This window comes from Ailuropoda melanoleuca, chromosome 1 (genome assembly GCF_002007445.2).
Source record: "Ailuropoda melanoleuca isolate Jingjing chromosome 1, ASM200744v2, whole genome shotgun sequence".
Taxonomy (NCBI): Eukaryota; Metazoa; Chordata; class Mammalia; order Carnivora; family Ursidae; genus Ailuropoda; species Ailuropoda melanoleuca.
In genome coordinates, this window is record NC_048218.1 from 109,682,937 (window position 1) to 109,696,947 (window position 14,011).

The 14,011-nt window shown below is 59.8% G+C and overlaps 1 protein-coding gene, 1 long non-coding RNA gene and 2 other non-coding genes across 6 annotated transcripts; 1 reads left to right on the plus strand and 3 right to left on the minus strand.

Moving 5' to 3' along the window:
- Window positions 1–476: 476 nt before the first annotated feature.
- Window positions 477–9,640, minus strand: TBRG4 (transforming growth factor beta regulator 4). 3 transcript variants are annotated; one of them, XM_011230791.3, is made up of 12 exons: window positions 9,130–9,640; window positions 8,533–8,646; window positions 7,264–7,728; window positions 4,748–5,071; window positions 4,073–4,244; window positions 3,646–3,803; window positions 3,040–3,150; window positions 2,182–2,326; window positions 1,621–1,866; window positions 1,385–1,496; window positions 1,177–1,291; window positions 477–704 (listed from the first exon to the last, which is right to left on the minus strand). In XM_011230791.3, exons 3-12 carry the CDS (start codon window positions 7,675–7,677, stop codon window positions 603–605), a joined length of 1,899 nt encoding a protein of 632 aa, XP_011229093.1. In that variant the 5' UTR covers window positions 7,678–7,728; window positions 8,533–8,646; window positions 9,130–9,640; the 3' UTR covers window positions 477–602. The 3 variants fall into 3 exon arrangements, with proteins under 3 accessions (XP_011229093.1, XP_011229095.1, XP_011229094.1); XM_011230793.3 differs by having other exon boundaries at window positions 9,126–9,640; XM_011230792.3 differs by having other exon boundaries at window positions 9,121–9,640.
- On the minus strand, window positions 3,892–4,026 carry LOC117795535. Its single transcript, XR_004619596.1, has one exon. It is a non-coding gene; the product is annotated as a small nucleolar RNA SNORA5 (small nucleolar RNA).
- On the minus strand, window positions 4,416–4,552 carry LOC117795536. Its single transcript, XR_004619597.1, has one exon. It is a non-coding gene; the product is annotated as a small nucleolar RNA SNORA5 (small nucleolar RNA).
- Window positions 9,357–10,073, plus strand: LOC117803092. The gene is made up of 2 exons (XR_004626729.1): window positions 9,357–9,422; window positions 9,634–10,073. It is a non-coding gene; the product is annotated as an uncharacterized LOC117803092 (long non-coding RNA).
- The last annotated feature ends 3,938 nt before the right edge of the window (window positions 10,074–14,011 follow it).

Consider the following 14,011-nt stretch of genomic DNA (forward strand, 5'->3'; position numbering starts at 1 on the left):
TCCCAGCGTCTGGTGGCACTGCTGCGGGAAAGGAGGCTGGGGCATACACGCACAGAACACCAGGACCCCCTGGCCTGGCCAGTGGGGAGGGGTCACAAACCCTGCTGTGTCAGCCGAGCGCACTTTCTTTCTTCTGCTCCAGACCCAGTGCCTCCTGTCGGCTTGGCTCCCCGGCTCCCCCCACTCTCCTGAGACTACGGGCAGGAGAGAACCTCCCAGGATGACTGCGCTCAGTACCCACGCTGCCTTAAGACCCCCAAGCCACGTGCTCCAATGCAACGGGCCTGCCCAGGAAGGTCCTGATGGCCCCAAGGTTGGAAGCGGAGGGCTGCATCCGTGCCAACGCACTGAGTGCCGGCGGGTGACTGTGTGTGCATGGTTGGGACAAGGGCCTGGGGGAGGCAGAAGCGGGGACAGGCCGGGCGCGTGGAAAGCAGGACAGACGGCAGAGATGATGACAAAGGCCGGACGCCTCCTGGTGTTGAAAACCGAAATCACAGGTTTATTGCCCCCAGGAGGCAGGAGCTGCTGGCCAGCGGCCAGCACACGCAGGGATGTGTGTCCGAGTGCCCCCCATGAACGCGGTCCACGCTCGGGACGGGTCACTTGGCCAGCTCCTCTGCCACTGCTTTTCGGATCTTGTCCTTCAGGTAGGCGGCTTTCTGCCATTCGGACTTGAGCTCCAGCCACTCGTAGTACGGGACCTGCAGGGAGGGCGTGGGGACCCCGGCTCTTGCCTGCTGTTCTGCACCCGCACCCCTGGCATCCCAAGCACACAGAGCTGCGGGGCTGTGGCCGCGAAAGACGCCCCGCTTCCCTCAGTGCTCAGAGCTCCTGGGGCCCTGATCCCTGGGCCACAGACCTGATAGGCTGCGCTGTGGCACCTGAGAACAACTTTTTAATTTTTAAAGACTGTTAAAAAAACAGAAAACTGCCCAAGATGTAAATGTGACAAAACCATCATGTGATCTGGAAGGCCACTTCTGTGTCCTCCGGCCCGTACGGGCCAGTCCACTCTCCGGGGCCAGCACGCAGACCTGGTATACAAGGCCTTGAGCGGATCCCAGAAACTGGCGCCTTGGGGAAAATACCACCTTCCAAGCTTCCCTTCCTCCCGCATGAAGGGGGGAACCCCGGTGTGGCCGGCCTCCGGAGCTGGGGCCTGATGGTACTCACGTCCACCACCAGGAAGCCAGCGGCCTGCATGTGGCGCCGGGCCAGCGCGAAGCGCCCCAACAGCTCTCGGCTCCGGCTGTTGTAGTTGGGGTATTCCCAGCGCAGGAAGGCCACCCTGGCGAGGAAGGGAGACGGAGCTGGAGTGCAGCGTGCTCCCGGGGCCCTCGGAGTGGGGAGGGAGCCCTGGAGAAGCTGCGTGGCTGCCTACCTCTTGGCCCCAGGGGGCAGTGGCTGGCTCCCGGAGGGTGGGGCGAGGTGAGGGGCCACAAAGTCCCTCAGCGGCAGGAACTGGCTGTCGGGGTCCAGCAGCACCTCAGCGTCTAGGGAGGGGCATGGGTGCACGTGTTGGGGACTGTCCCCGGGGCTGCAGGGCCGTCACCGCAGGGGGCAGAACGTGAAGCAGCCCCGTGGCCGCCAGCAGGGGGAGTGTGGGGAGGGCCTCACCCAGGACCCAGCCGTACTGCGTGGGCACCATGAAGCTGCCCCCGCCGCTGCTCCCCAGCAGCCCCTTGAGCACGTCCTGCAGCTCCTTCTGCAAGGGGGTCACCTTCGTCTGCAGGACCGAGAGTCTGGGGACCAGGGCTGAGGCCGGCAGACGGGGGCCCGTGTACCCCGGGTGCTCCAGCTGGGTGGTAGCGTTGATGTGGAGCAGCTTCTGGAAGGTGCTCTGGTCCTTCGGGGACGTGCTCTCTAAGGGAGGGGACAGTGTGAGAAGAGCAGGTGAGCTGAGGGCTGGCACTGGGGTGGAGGTCCAGGTGGGGGACAGTGGCACCCCACCCCCTCGCTGCCCCCTGAACTATATGCATCATCAGGATAAGAAAGTCTGTGAGCCACCCGCGGGGAAGGCACGAGGAACAGCGAATGCCAAGGTGACTCAGGAGACCACCTCTCCCCTCCCGATGGAGGCACGCAGAACCAGGCAGGCACCCAGCGGCGGTCGTGGGGGAGGGGGTGAGGCCCTTGGGTCAGCATCACTCAGGGGAGGGAGGACAGCCCACTGCTCACCTAGGAACTGGGTATGCAGTTCAGGGCGCAGCACGGCCTGCAGCTCCGCCTCCTGCACCTGCTGCAGCACGCACAGGGCCCACACCACGTCCACCTGCAGGGCTGGGGGCAGCCCCGCGAGCTCTGAGCCCAGCTTCTCGTGAACCTGGGCAAGGACAGGGCGGGCGGAGGAAGGGGGCTTCCCTCAGTGGCCGCCAAAATCCCTGGACCAGCAGTGCTCAGGGCTCCCGAACAGACTTGGCCACACTGAGGCCCAAAGCAGCTACGAGGGCAATCCTGCTGACGCTCTTGGTCAGGCTTGGGGCAGCCCTCATAGAGAGTACCAGAAACTCGCCTTGGCAGCCAGGGCCAACATGGACAGCACGACCTTCAGCTGGACCTTCCCACGGCCCCTCCCAGCAGCAAGGGTCCATGGCACGAAATCATGTCTCCCGTAACATGGTGAGCAAGCCCCAGGCCAGGGACGTGTTTCTGGCCTCGAGCTGCAGCTGGCCCGCTAGGGTGGTGTCCCATGGAGGCCCAGGGTCAAAGCCAGTGCACACGCGGGACGTCTCACCCCTGAATGGATGCACTCTGCACGGTGGCCTGCACACCATGCAGCCCTGCCAGCAGGTCAGTGACAGTGGGGTGTTCAGGAAGCACCAGGAACGGAGACCATGGGTCCCCCAGCCCTCACTGTGTGGTGAAGGGGATTTCACATCTTTTGTCCCCAATATGTGCCATGTGGTTCTAGCCAGCTCCCCTTGCACCCCCACGGCCCCCAAGTAGAAGTCCAGCCTGGAGCTGCTCCCCAGGGGCCCAGCAGCACCTGGCACAGAGAGGAACGAGGATGGGGGAGCAGGGATGCACAGACCGTACCAGGCTGAAGAACTGGTCCTCTCTTTCTGGACGGAAGTTCAGATGCGCCAAAGCCAGAAGCACGTTGCACAGGTGTGGCACTGTGACGGTCTGGGCTCTGTCCAGGATGTGCTGGGCCGGAGACGTGAGGCAGAGGACAGCGTGAGACAGACCCGTGCCTCCCGCCAAGCCCATGAGCCCAGCCACCCGGGGCCACCTAGACCTTCCCCGCCAGCAGCTGCAATCCCCCAGAGGCGGGGAGCCCTGGAAGCCGCCCTGCACGGCCTCGAGCTGCTGTGCAAACGTAAGCGTCTTGCCTCGCTACTGTTCTGGGAGCTATGAGCAGATTCTGCCTCACTGTCCATACCACTCCCTGTGACAGCCACCCAAGGACAGAAACGACTCCAAAGACGAGCAAGAGGAAAAGGGCACACCGTCCTCACCCATGCCACCTGCACCACCGAGAGAGATCGCTCCTCCCCGAATGACCCAAGAAGGAACCCCCTATCAGGTAGCACGTCTGGCCAGCTGTGGCTCCCTGATGGAAGGGGCAGGGAACTCACTCCTTGAGGGTGTCGGGCCCATAGGGCTGTTCCAGCCCAGGCCGCAGGGCTCTGCCTGGCTCACCTGGACGAAGGCCTCAAACAGGGGCCCATTGAGCCACTTGAGGAGGGCGAAGGACTTGGCACAGTGGGCTACCTCGCTGGAGGTCAGTCTGGGTGTGAGTGGCAGCAGGTCGGCAGCCAGGCGCTGGAACACCTGGGTCTGCTGGAAGCCGAGTTTGCCTTCGGGACAAAGAGCCGGTGAGGGTCGGCAGGCTGTCCTGGGAGCCTCCCAGCCACCCCAGCCTGGCCTCGACGAGGTCTGGGGGCGAGGTGTCTATGACCAAATTTATCCCTGACGCCCAGCACAGGGGACCAGGGCCCATGGGTCACAGTGTTTCTGTGGCAGCCTTTCGGGCCAGTGCCGGCCACAGGGTGGGCAGGCACCGAATTTGACACAGCTGCGGCCAGAGTGCCGTTTCTTCCCACTGCTCCCGGTTGGAAGGGCTCACCGAAGGCGTATGCCAGGTCCAAGAGGACGCTTTTCATCAGGGGGAAGGGCTTCTGGACCAGGTGGTAAGAGATGGCTCGCAGCAAGGGCACTGACCGCCGGTTCTGAGCAGCCAGTGTCACCAGCACCTTCCGCAGCTCATCAGGGCCGAACTGTTCCACCAGCTCCAGGCACTGTCAATCACAGCCGGCAGGGGTCAGCTGGACAGCCGAGGCCAGGGCTCCCGTGCAGCGCTGTGTGGCCCCTGTGGGACAGCGACTGGACCTGAGCTCACTAACCCCAGGCCCCACCTGGGTGGTGCCTGCCTCAGCTCCCAGCCGGGGAACCCTCCCAGGCCCGGGGCGCCCTGTGTGCAGCCAAACTTATCCCCAGGCCCCACGCAGGGGGACCCGGGGCCCATGAGCTGCAGGGCTTGCTGTGGCAGCCATCTGGGCCAGCGCCCGCTACGATGGGAACGGGGGCTGAATTTGACTTGACTGCAGGGCAGGGGTAGTGGGGGTGGCACGACATCACTGGGAAGTGCGAGCCTGGAGCGGGGCCACCGGCCGGCCCAGGTTACACGCACAAGGTGGTTCTGGAGAAGACGAGGCATGGTTCAGGCTCTGTGCGGCCCGCCAGCCTCATCAGTGTGGCCACAGAGTGTGCCCGTGGCTGCCCGCGATTCCTACCCCAGTACCTTGTCCTCCAGGCGGTTCATCAGTGGCTCCGAGAGGTGCCCCGTCTTCGCCATCAAGGCCACCACCGTGCGGCCATCCTCGATTTCCGCCCAGCGCCGCTCCAGGTGCGTAAGCAGCTCAGCCAGCAGCTCCTGGGAGCCCCGCTCCTGCATGTAGGTGGTGCTGGTCTCCGCCAGGAACGCCAGGTGCCGGTACCTGAGCCTGCGCATGCGCCAGCGGACCTCCTGCTCCACCGACTGCAACTCCTTGCAGGCCGTGGGGAGCGCCAGTGCATAGAGGCTCCGGAGCAGCCTCACGAGGGGCCCGTGCCATACCGAGGCTATCTGTGGGGAGGACACAGGGACGTCACACCTGAGACCCCGCCCGTCCTGTGCCAGGGGTCTGGCCCAGCACGACTCCCCACCCACTGCTGTAAGGCAGGCGCCTCCAGCGGCTCGCCCCACTCTGCCAGCGGTCCAGGTCACCTGCAAACAAGAGCTCTGTGTGAGAAGGGAAACTCCCCTTGGGTCTCCCCAGTGCAAATTCCACGGAGGTGGCCGGTTACAGAGACCTGGCCACGGATCTGCGCGGTGGGCACCCCTGACGAGTGCCCCTCTCGCACTCGCAGACCCGACCCCAAGCAAGCCATGGAGTCCAGAAGTCAGGGGAAAGCCCGCAGGACTGACTCAGGGTCAAGTTCTGTCAACCCGCTGGTTTCTTTGCTGGCAGTGACAGTAAGGACTGATAGCTGTCACGGACACGCTGACTTTTTTTCTGCAAACAGGTGTTCCACCGAGGCTGAGAAGCCCCGAACTCCACACCCCTTTTCTCCAGTGGAGCAGTCCTACAGCTCCCAAAAGCGTAGCCATCTCTCAGGAACGCGGATGAGAGCGAAGCCCACACCCCCCCGGGCTCGTCCAGGGGCCAGAGCCCTGCTGCCCCACCCTCCCACCCAGCCCCTGCTCCCCAAGGCAAGAGGTTGTGTGAAGCAGCCCTGGGATATGTGGGCAAGAGAAGGCCTGGCCACCCCTACACCCCCAGGAGTCAGGGACGAGGGGTTGGCTGTTCACCTGCTGCCACCGTTGCCATGTCCGCTCCCACACCCCGCGAGGCTTCACAGTGCACTCCACATGCAGTGTCCCCAAAGCCCTGTGCCGGCCGCGCCAGCACCTCCCTCCTCCTCAGGGGCTGTTTCTGACAAGGGCGACCCTGCTGTTCCCAGAAGGGTGTTTCCAGGCCTCAGAGATGCATGGCAGCCCCTCCAGCCCAGCCCACACCCTCGCAGACGCAGTACATGGCCCATGGCGGAGCAGGGTCCGGGCACTCAGGTGGGGCTCTATTGGGAACACTGAGCCTCTAACCCTGCCCCTTCTGGTGGGGCCGCTCCCCTCATCTGTGAAGTGGGACCGCACAGAGGGAGCTGAGCGCAAACAGGGGAGCCAGTGAAGGGCTGGGGAGGCCAACAAGTGCAGAATTTGAGTCCGTATCAGGAAACCCGGTGCCTGTGTCCGGGCATCTCCTGGACGGCAGGGGGACTTTTAAAAGGAAGCTTCGTCACCGTCTACATTATACTTTGTTCTTGGTTTGTTCTGGCTCATAAACTTGATACAACATTCGTTTTCATCTCCTAGAACGTGCTTCAGTTGTCTGCGTGTGTACCAAACAATAAATAACAATCAGGATCACGATCTCAGAATAAGGGGCTTGTTAAAGGGTTACAAGCAACAGCATCAGAGAGACGCGACCTTCTGTCCTGACCCCAGCACACGCACACGTTTCACTATGACAGAAAGCTCTGTGACACGATACTGCCCTTACCACGCGAGCATTCCAGCATTTTCTCCATTAGCCAATCTCGTTAAAAACAGCCAGCCGCGCCCACTGCTTTCGCGGCCTGCCGTCTGGAAAGCCCACCCTTGAACTGTGACTCTTCTCAGCACCTCTGACAACCGGACACAGCTCCGGTGCTCGGCGACAGCAGCATGGCTTCCTCCCCCCAGCACAGACCAGCGGAGGGCATGGGGGCCGACCAGGCCAGAGCCAACAGCTGGCATTCTGCTCCCCCCACCCCACCCCCATGCCACACAGACAGGTCCCCCGTCTCCTCTGCGCTCATGGGTCAGGATCTGACCGGCTGGATGCCCGCCGCACTCAGCCCAGCTGCCTCTCCTCCAGCTTTAGGGGCGTGCCCGCTGTCAGTCAGACACTGGAGGGGAGCTACACCAAGTTAGGACTGCCTGGGGGAAAAGCACCCGGGAAATGGGGGAAAAGCACCCGGGAAATGGGTGAACCAGCCTATTTCCTGTGCATCCATTTTCCACGTCCCATTTGCTGCTTGGAAAGACAGCAATATTCACCTAACTGGGCTGTGTGGAAGGTTAATGAGAAGACAGACTCTACAAAATGAAAAACCACCGGATGTGGAGAGCTAAGGAGGCAGCAGGGTTCCTGCCTATAGAAAGCGACTGGCTGCTCTGGACTCCAGTGCCACTGTTTTGCGCTCGTGGAGCCCTCAGAGAACATTCTAGAAACCCACCTGGCTGTCGATAAGCTGGAGAAGCCGCTGAAAGCGGGCATCCTGCACGAGCGAGGCCCTGTCCTGTGGCTTGTCAGAGACCAGGCGAGAAAGCTGGATGAGCATAAGGGCTGCGTGGTTCTTGTGCAGGCAGTGACCACCACCGAGCAGCTGCAGGAGCTCCTCTGGCTGAGTGGCCTTCTCGATAAGCTGGTCCACCTCTTGCTGCTCCTGCCTGGCGGTGAACACTTGTTCCTTCTCTAAGAGCCCCGACAAGGAACCTGGGGAGTGAGAACTGGGCGAGGTAGCTGAGGAAGTCAGAGTCCTGGGGGTGACCCGGGCAAGTCTCAGTCGGCCGACCGGAGCCACGGCAGGGCTCACAAGGGTGGCCTCCCTCAGGAGGCACGTGCATCGCTTCACCAGGCGAGCTGCCATGACAATTTGGGGGTTAGGCAAGTAAGACTGCTAGCAAGTGGTTCCACAGCCCTGAAGAGACAAAGGAGAGAAAGGGGTGATGCGGGCAGAGCTCCCAACTCCCAGACACCAAAGCAGGACAGATGAAACCACCGCCACTCTCTCCACACCAGTCGGAACTTCTCCTTTCTGCCCATCCCCGCACAGGCCAGTGCTTTCTGAAGCAAAAACCTCATGGGCTTTTTGTTTCAGCGTAGAATGTGCCCAAATACCCAAACTCAGGACCACTACAGTGTGGGCTGTGGCGTGTCAGTCCTGGCTCTGCTTGGAATCACCTAGTTCAACAATGCAGACCCCCAGGCGCAGCCGGAGGCCTCCATGGGGGGCTCCGATGGCATTTGCTCTTTTACTTCAAAAACACCCAGAATTAAGAATCGCTGACTTGGGGGCACGTGGGTGGCTCAGTCAGCTGGGCCTCTGCCTTTGGCTTGGGTGGTGATCCCGGGATTGAGCCCCACATCGGGCTTCCTGCTCACTAAGGAACCTGCTTCTCCCCTCTGCCTGCCACTCCCCCTGCTTGCGCTCTCTCTCTGTGTCAAATGAATAAATAAAATCTTAAAAAAAAAAAAAAAGAGAAAAGAATCGCTGACTTGCAGAGACTCTGGACAAGACTGCTTCCAGATCGTGTAATCCCCATTCCACAGTTTCACACTAGGGCCAGCCAGGAACCGACCTTCCTGCAGCACACTCCCGCCTCTCACAAGCCCCGCACCTTCAGGAGACCCCGGCAGGTCCTGCGGTTCCCCCCTCTTGCCCCCAACATCACAGGACCCAGGAAATCGCCCTTCATCCCTCCACGCCCAGGCAAGACGTTACCTCCTCCAAGGATCCGTCACACATCCCCCTGTTGGGGCCTCTAACCGCTCGGACCGTCTCGCACAGCAGGGCGATCCAATGGCCGGCACACGGCAAGTGCCCGGGCCTCCCCTCCTGCCAAAGCAGAAAGAGCTTTTGACCTTCGATTTCCTGTAACTTGGCATACAGCCTGCAGGCCTCACTCGCTCCTCAACGCATCGCAGCTCTAATACGCTCGATCTGATCACCGAAAAGCGGAGGCTCCGGAGAGACACGGGCCCAAAGGCAACATCCCCCATCCACGGCGCCCCGGAAGCGGGGACACCGGGGTCGCTCCCCACGGAAAACAGCCCTGAGGCCTAGGGAGGGAGCTGAAGTCCGGAGGCCCCACTGCGGTTAGGCGAACACCAGCCCCAAAGCTCGGCCCTCGGGGGCAGGCAGAACACCTGCACCCACGCCCGCGGGCCACCACGCGGGATGGCGGCGGAGGAGCGCGTGCGCACGGGCGGGCCGGTCCCCCCTCCAGCCCCGGGACCCCGACCCCCCGGCATTCCGGCGCGCCCTCCAGCCCTCAGGACCCACGCCCAGAATCACCCTCCCCGCTCGCACCAGACCTACGCAGCAGCGGAGAGCGTTGCCGCTGACCTCCATGTGCCCCCGCACCGTCCTCGGCTCACGCCGCGCGGCGCCCTCGCTACGTCACTCGGAGCGCCGCCGGAAGCGGGCCTAGTCGCGGTCCGCCCGATCGGAAGTCACGCCCGCAATCCTTTCCGGCCGGGTGCCATCTCTGCTGAGGGCACACAGCCGGAAGTCACGCTGGCTGCCCCTTTCTGGCCGGGCGCCATCTTTGCTGAGGGCAGACTAGGCGATGGGAAGTAACGGAGAGACGGGTGCTAGGCAGCTCAGGAAAGGTGGGAGGGGTGAAGAATGCGGCGCCCAGGACCTGGGGGTGGCTGAAAGCCGGGCACTTTGCAGCCCGCCCCGGGTCCCCGTGCGGAGCGGCTGCGGTGTAGACGGTGCACGGCCGAGGTCGCGCAGAAATGCAGGCGGTGTGCCAGCGTCCTGCCGGGGTTTCTGTTTTCTCTGCAATTGTGGAATTTACGTGCAATCTCTGGCTTGTAGGTGTGGACGTGTAATTTTGGAAGGACTGAAGTGCTGGAAAGAGGAGCTCCAAGCACCTGAGGTCTGTGCGTGGCTACTGCCCCTTCCCGCCGCGCTCTCCCCGCTTTGTGCAGTTCGCCCCGTTCCCGGGGGCGCGTGGGCTGGGCGTACCCCTTTCCCGGGGGCCTTCGGCGGGGTCCCCCACTTCCCAGGGGCCGTCGGCGGGGTCTCCCTTGCGCAGTCCTGTCGCTGCTCTTGCGGCCGCGCGTTTCCCGGAGTGCGCCCTGGCTCGCTCTAGAGAGCCGATGGGGCGGAGGCAAATTCGGACCTTGTGGGTCTGAAGGGACTTCCTTCCGCTTGCTGGTTCGTCGGGCCTGCTGGCTGTGGTTGGAAGCCTTTTCCTGCTTTTGAAGGCTCCCTGCACGACCCTCTGGCCTCTTAGCTCCTCACGTTTCTGGGGAGTCCAGAAGTTTGTGGTGCCTGTCTTTCCTCCTTCTCTCCCTCCCTCCCTTCCTTTCTTCCTTCTGTTCTTTTCTTCCCTCCCTCCTTCTTTCCTCTTTCTTCTGTTTTAATTTCTAAAATTAATAAAAATCACTAAATTTCTAATTTTTAAAATTAATAAAATTAAATTTCTAAAAGCTGTCTTTTCATTATGCCTGGGGTTCTGATATTTCACAGTGATGTGCCGAGTCTCCCTCTGTTGCTTGAGCCCATGATGTGCCCTCAACCTAAAAACCCGTGTCCTCAGGCCAAGAGTTTGTTGTCCAGTCGGATGGATGTTTCTTTTCCTTCATTTGAGCTCTTTTTCCAAAATGCCCCCATTTGAATATTGGCTCTTCCGGACTGGTTTCTGATTTTCCCTGGTTTTCCCGCCTTGTCTCTGCTTCTCTTGGTCTCCTGATTATTACTGTTTTTTGCTTTCCTTTCTGAGACATTGCCTCAGCTTGAGCTTCCAACTCTTCTCCCGAAGCCTGATTTCTGCTGTCACACTTTGATTTACCAAGAGCCCCTTTTTGGCTTTTGAATGTTCCCTTTAATACTATTTCTCCCCCCATAATTGCAATATTTTCTCTTATCTCTGTAAGGAGTTTGGTGATAGGGATTTTCCCCTAAGTTTTTCTTTTCCCTGTGTAGTTGCTGTTCTTTTTCCTCTTGCTGTTATTATCCATCCTGGTTTGGTTTCTACCCTCAGATGTCTGCTCATCTGTTTCTGGTGGGACTGCAAAATGGTACACCGGCTTTTGAAGTTCTGCATTTTATTACAAAACTAAACATACTCTTACCATGTACAATGGATGGATTGTGTCGCCCCAATTCATATGTTGAGACCTAGGTGACGGTGTTAGGAGGTGGGGCCTTTGGGACCTGATTGGGTCACAAGAGTGGAGGCCTCGTGGTGGGATTAATGTCCTGGGCATCTGGGTGACTCAGTCGGTTGAGCGTCTGACTCTTGGTTTTGGCTCAGGTCATGAGCTTATCAGGGTTGTGGGATTGAGCCCTATATAGTGGGGCTCCATGCTCAGCACGGAGTCTGCCTCCTCCTTTCTTTTACATGCTCTCTCTTCAAAAAAAAAAAAAAAAAAGAGACATAGGGGCGCGTGGATGGCTTAGTCGGTTAAGCGTCTGCCTTTGGCTCAGGTCATGATCCCGGAGTCCCGGGATCGAGCTCTGTGTCTGGCTCCCCACTCAGTGGAGAGCCTGCTTCTCCCTCTTCTCGTCACCCCTCATCTCGCTCGTTGCTCTCTTTTTCCCTCTCGCTCTGTCTCTCAAATGAATAACTAAAATCTTTAAAAAAAAAAAAAAAAGGGAGACAGAGAACTGAGAGAGCCCCCGAGTTTCCACCACGTGAGAGCACAACCAAAAGTCCACAGTACAGAACAGACAGCCCTCCCACGACCGTCCTGGTGCCCCGATCTCAGACCTTCAGCCTCCGGAACTATGAGAAACAGATTTCTGTTGTTTGTAAGACAGAGTTGATGGTATTTTTGTGACAGCGGCCAGAACATACTCAGATGCCACGCAGGCCCGCAGTCGTGCTGCTGGATATTCATCCCCAGGAGCTGAAAACTTACATCCTCACGGAGACCTGCACTCAGATGTTTCTAGCAGCCTCAGTCCTAATTACCAAGACTTGGAAACAAACAGGGTGCCCTTCGGGGGGGGGGCGGCTAAGCAAACTGTGGTCCATCCACGTGGTGGGGTATTACGTAGCGCTAAAAAAGAGTGAGCTGTCAAGCCACGAGAGGACATGGTGGAACCTCGAATGCATGTTGCTAAGTGAAAGATGCCTATTTGCAAAGGTCGCGTACTGTGTGATTCCAAGCACAAGACGTTCTGGAAAAGGCAAAAAACTATGGGCACCATGGAGAGGCAAGTGGTTGCCAGGGGTGGGGGTGGGAAGGATGACTAGGCGGAGTGCAGGATCTTTAGAGCAGTGAAACTATTTTATGTGCTACGATAATGGGTGGGGATCGCACCTTTGTCCAAACCCATCAGATATACGCACCAAGAGGGAGCCATCACGTCAGCTGTGGACTTCGGGTGTTCATGATGAGACCTTGTGGGTTCATTGATCATAACGAATGTCCCCTTTGGTGGGCAATGTTGATAGTGGGAGGAGGGCATGCGTGTGTGCTGTGGGGACGACGTAGATTTCACTGTACTTCTCACTTGGTTTTGCTGTGAACCTAAAATTGCCCAGAAGATGAATGTTAAGGAGAAGCAACGAACAGCAGTGCACACAGTGATGGGGTGTGTCTCCAAGACGCAAAGTCAAAGAGCTCTTACAACTCTACGGTAAGGGGCAGTTGCTCAGTTAAAAACTGGTCAAAGGATTTGAGTAGACATCTCTCCAAAGCCAACAAGCACACGAAAGGACACTCAGCGTCACTGGTCCTCGGGAAAATGCCACTCACAGCCACAGTGAGGTGCCCCTTTGCACCCACCTACATGTCTGCTATGAAAACAACCTCCACAGAACCCAGAAGGTGACGGGTGTTGGCGAGGGCGTGGGGAGCTCGGTGCGCCGAGCGTTGTCAGTGGGCGTTTGACATGGTGTGGCTTCTTTGGAAAACGGGGCAGTTTCTCGAAATTCTCTGACTCTTAGGGGCACAACCTGAGAAGACAGAAGACACGTCAGCGCCAATGCTTGTGCACAAGTGTTCCCAGAAGCCCCAAACTAGACACAGTCCTCAATGATCATCAACGAATGAACGAACACACGACGTGGTGTGTGTCCGATGGGATGTTTGCCAGCCAGCATCACTCGAGATGAGCCTTGAGAACATGCTCAGTGACAGAGAACTGACAGGAGACGACTCACCGTGTGATTTCCACCCATGCGCTCATCCTGGAGACGCAGGTCCGTTCGCGCCCAAGTAGACCAGTGCTTGCCAGGGCTGGGGTTGTGGGGCTGGGATCGGTTTGGGTGCTGGAAACGCTCTGGGGTTGGACGGTTGCCCCATTAACTGAGAGAATAGGGGGAGCCACGGGGTTCTACAGCTTGAGGGGCAGATGTAGGTTATGTGAATGGTCTTGGTAAAAGCAGGGGTGTCACAGAAAGCGGGGGGCCTGTAAGAGGGGCCTCTGGCCCACAAGTAGGCCTCGCCGTCAGGCCACATTTAGGGTACCTGTCGTCACCGGCTGTTTAGTTCCTTCCTCTTGGGCTGGCGGGACAGCGGAGACGTTGTCAGAGTTGCCAACGTTTTGGGAGCCTGGGCTGGGGGACAGCTGGCCCGGGAACAAGGGCGTCAGGTTTGAGTACGCAGACCTTGCTGGGGCCGCCGTTCTTGTCACCATTGCTCCTGGAGGTTGTGATGGTGGCTTGCCTGGGGCCTGGAGCCTGGAGACTCACTGGCCATGGCAAGGAGCCAGAGCCAGCCCACCCAGAGCCCAGTGCGGCCCCTCAGAGCCTCTCCTACTTCCCAGGAGCCAGGAGTCAGCGATCCGGCAAACATGGCCCGCGGGCTGCATCCCCGGCCTGGTGGTGGTCTCGGCCACCCAGACGGTGGCGGCCTCTGACCTCACTCTTGGGGGGAGTGGCATCCGGGCCTGGGGGCTACATGTAGTGCCCCCACGGTCACTCAGATTTTCACAGGTGGGCCCACACCCCGTGGGGCTGAGGCTATTAGAGGCCCTCGGCCACGCTCCCCAGAGAGGCCCCTGTCCTTGGGGTGGGCGGGGCTGGGAAACATAGTGCCTCTGTTTTGTGGGTTGGGGGAGAGGATCTGACTTGGTGGGAGGTGTTCAGACTGTTCCTGAGCGCTGAGCTTGGAACCGCCACTGCCATCAGAGGCAGTGGACCCAGCCGGATGCGGGGAAGATTCAGGTGGCTACGTTCGTGGTGCCCTCCTGTTCTGCTCCGTTTGCGCCCCTCTGCGTTCCTCCTCCTTACCCCCCG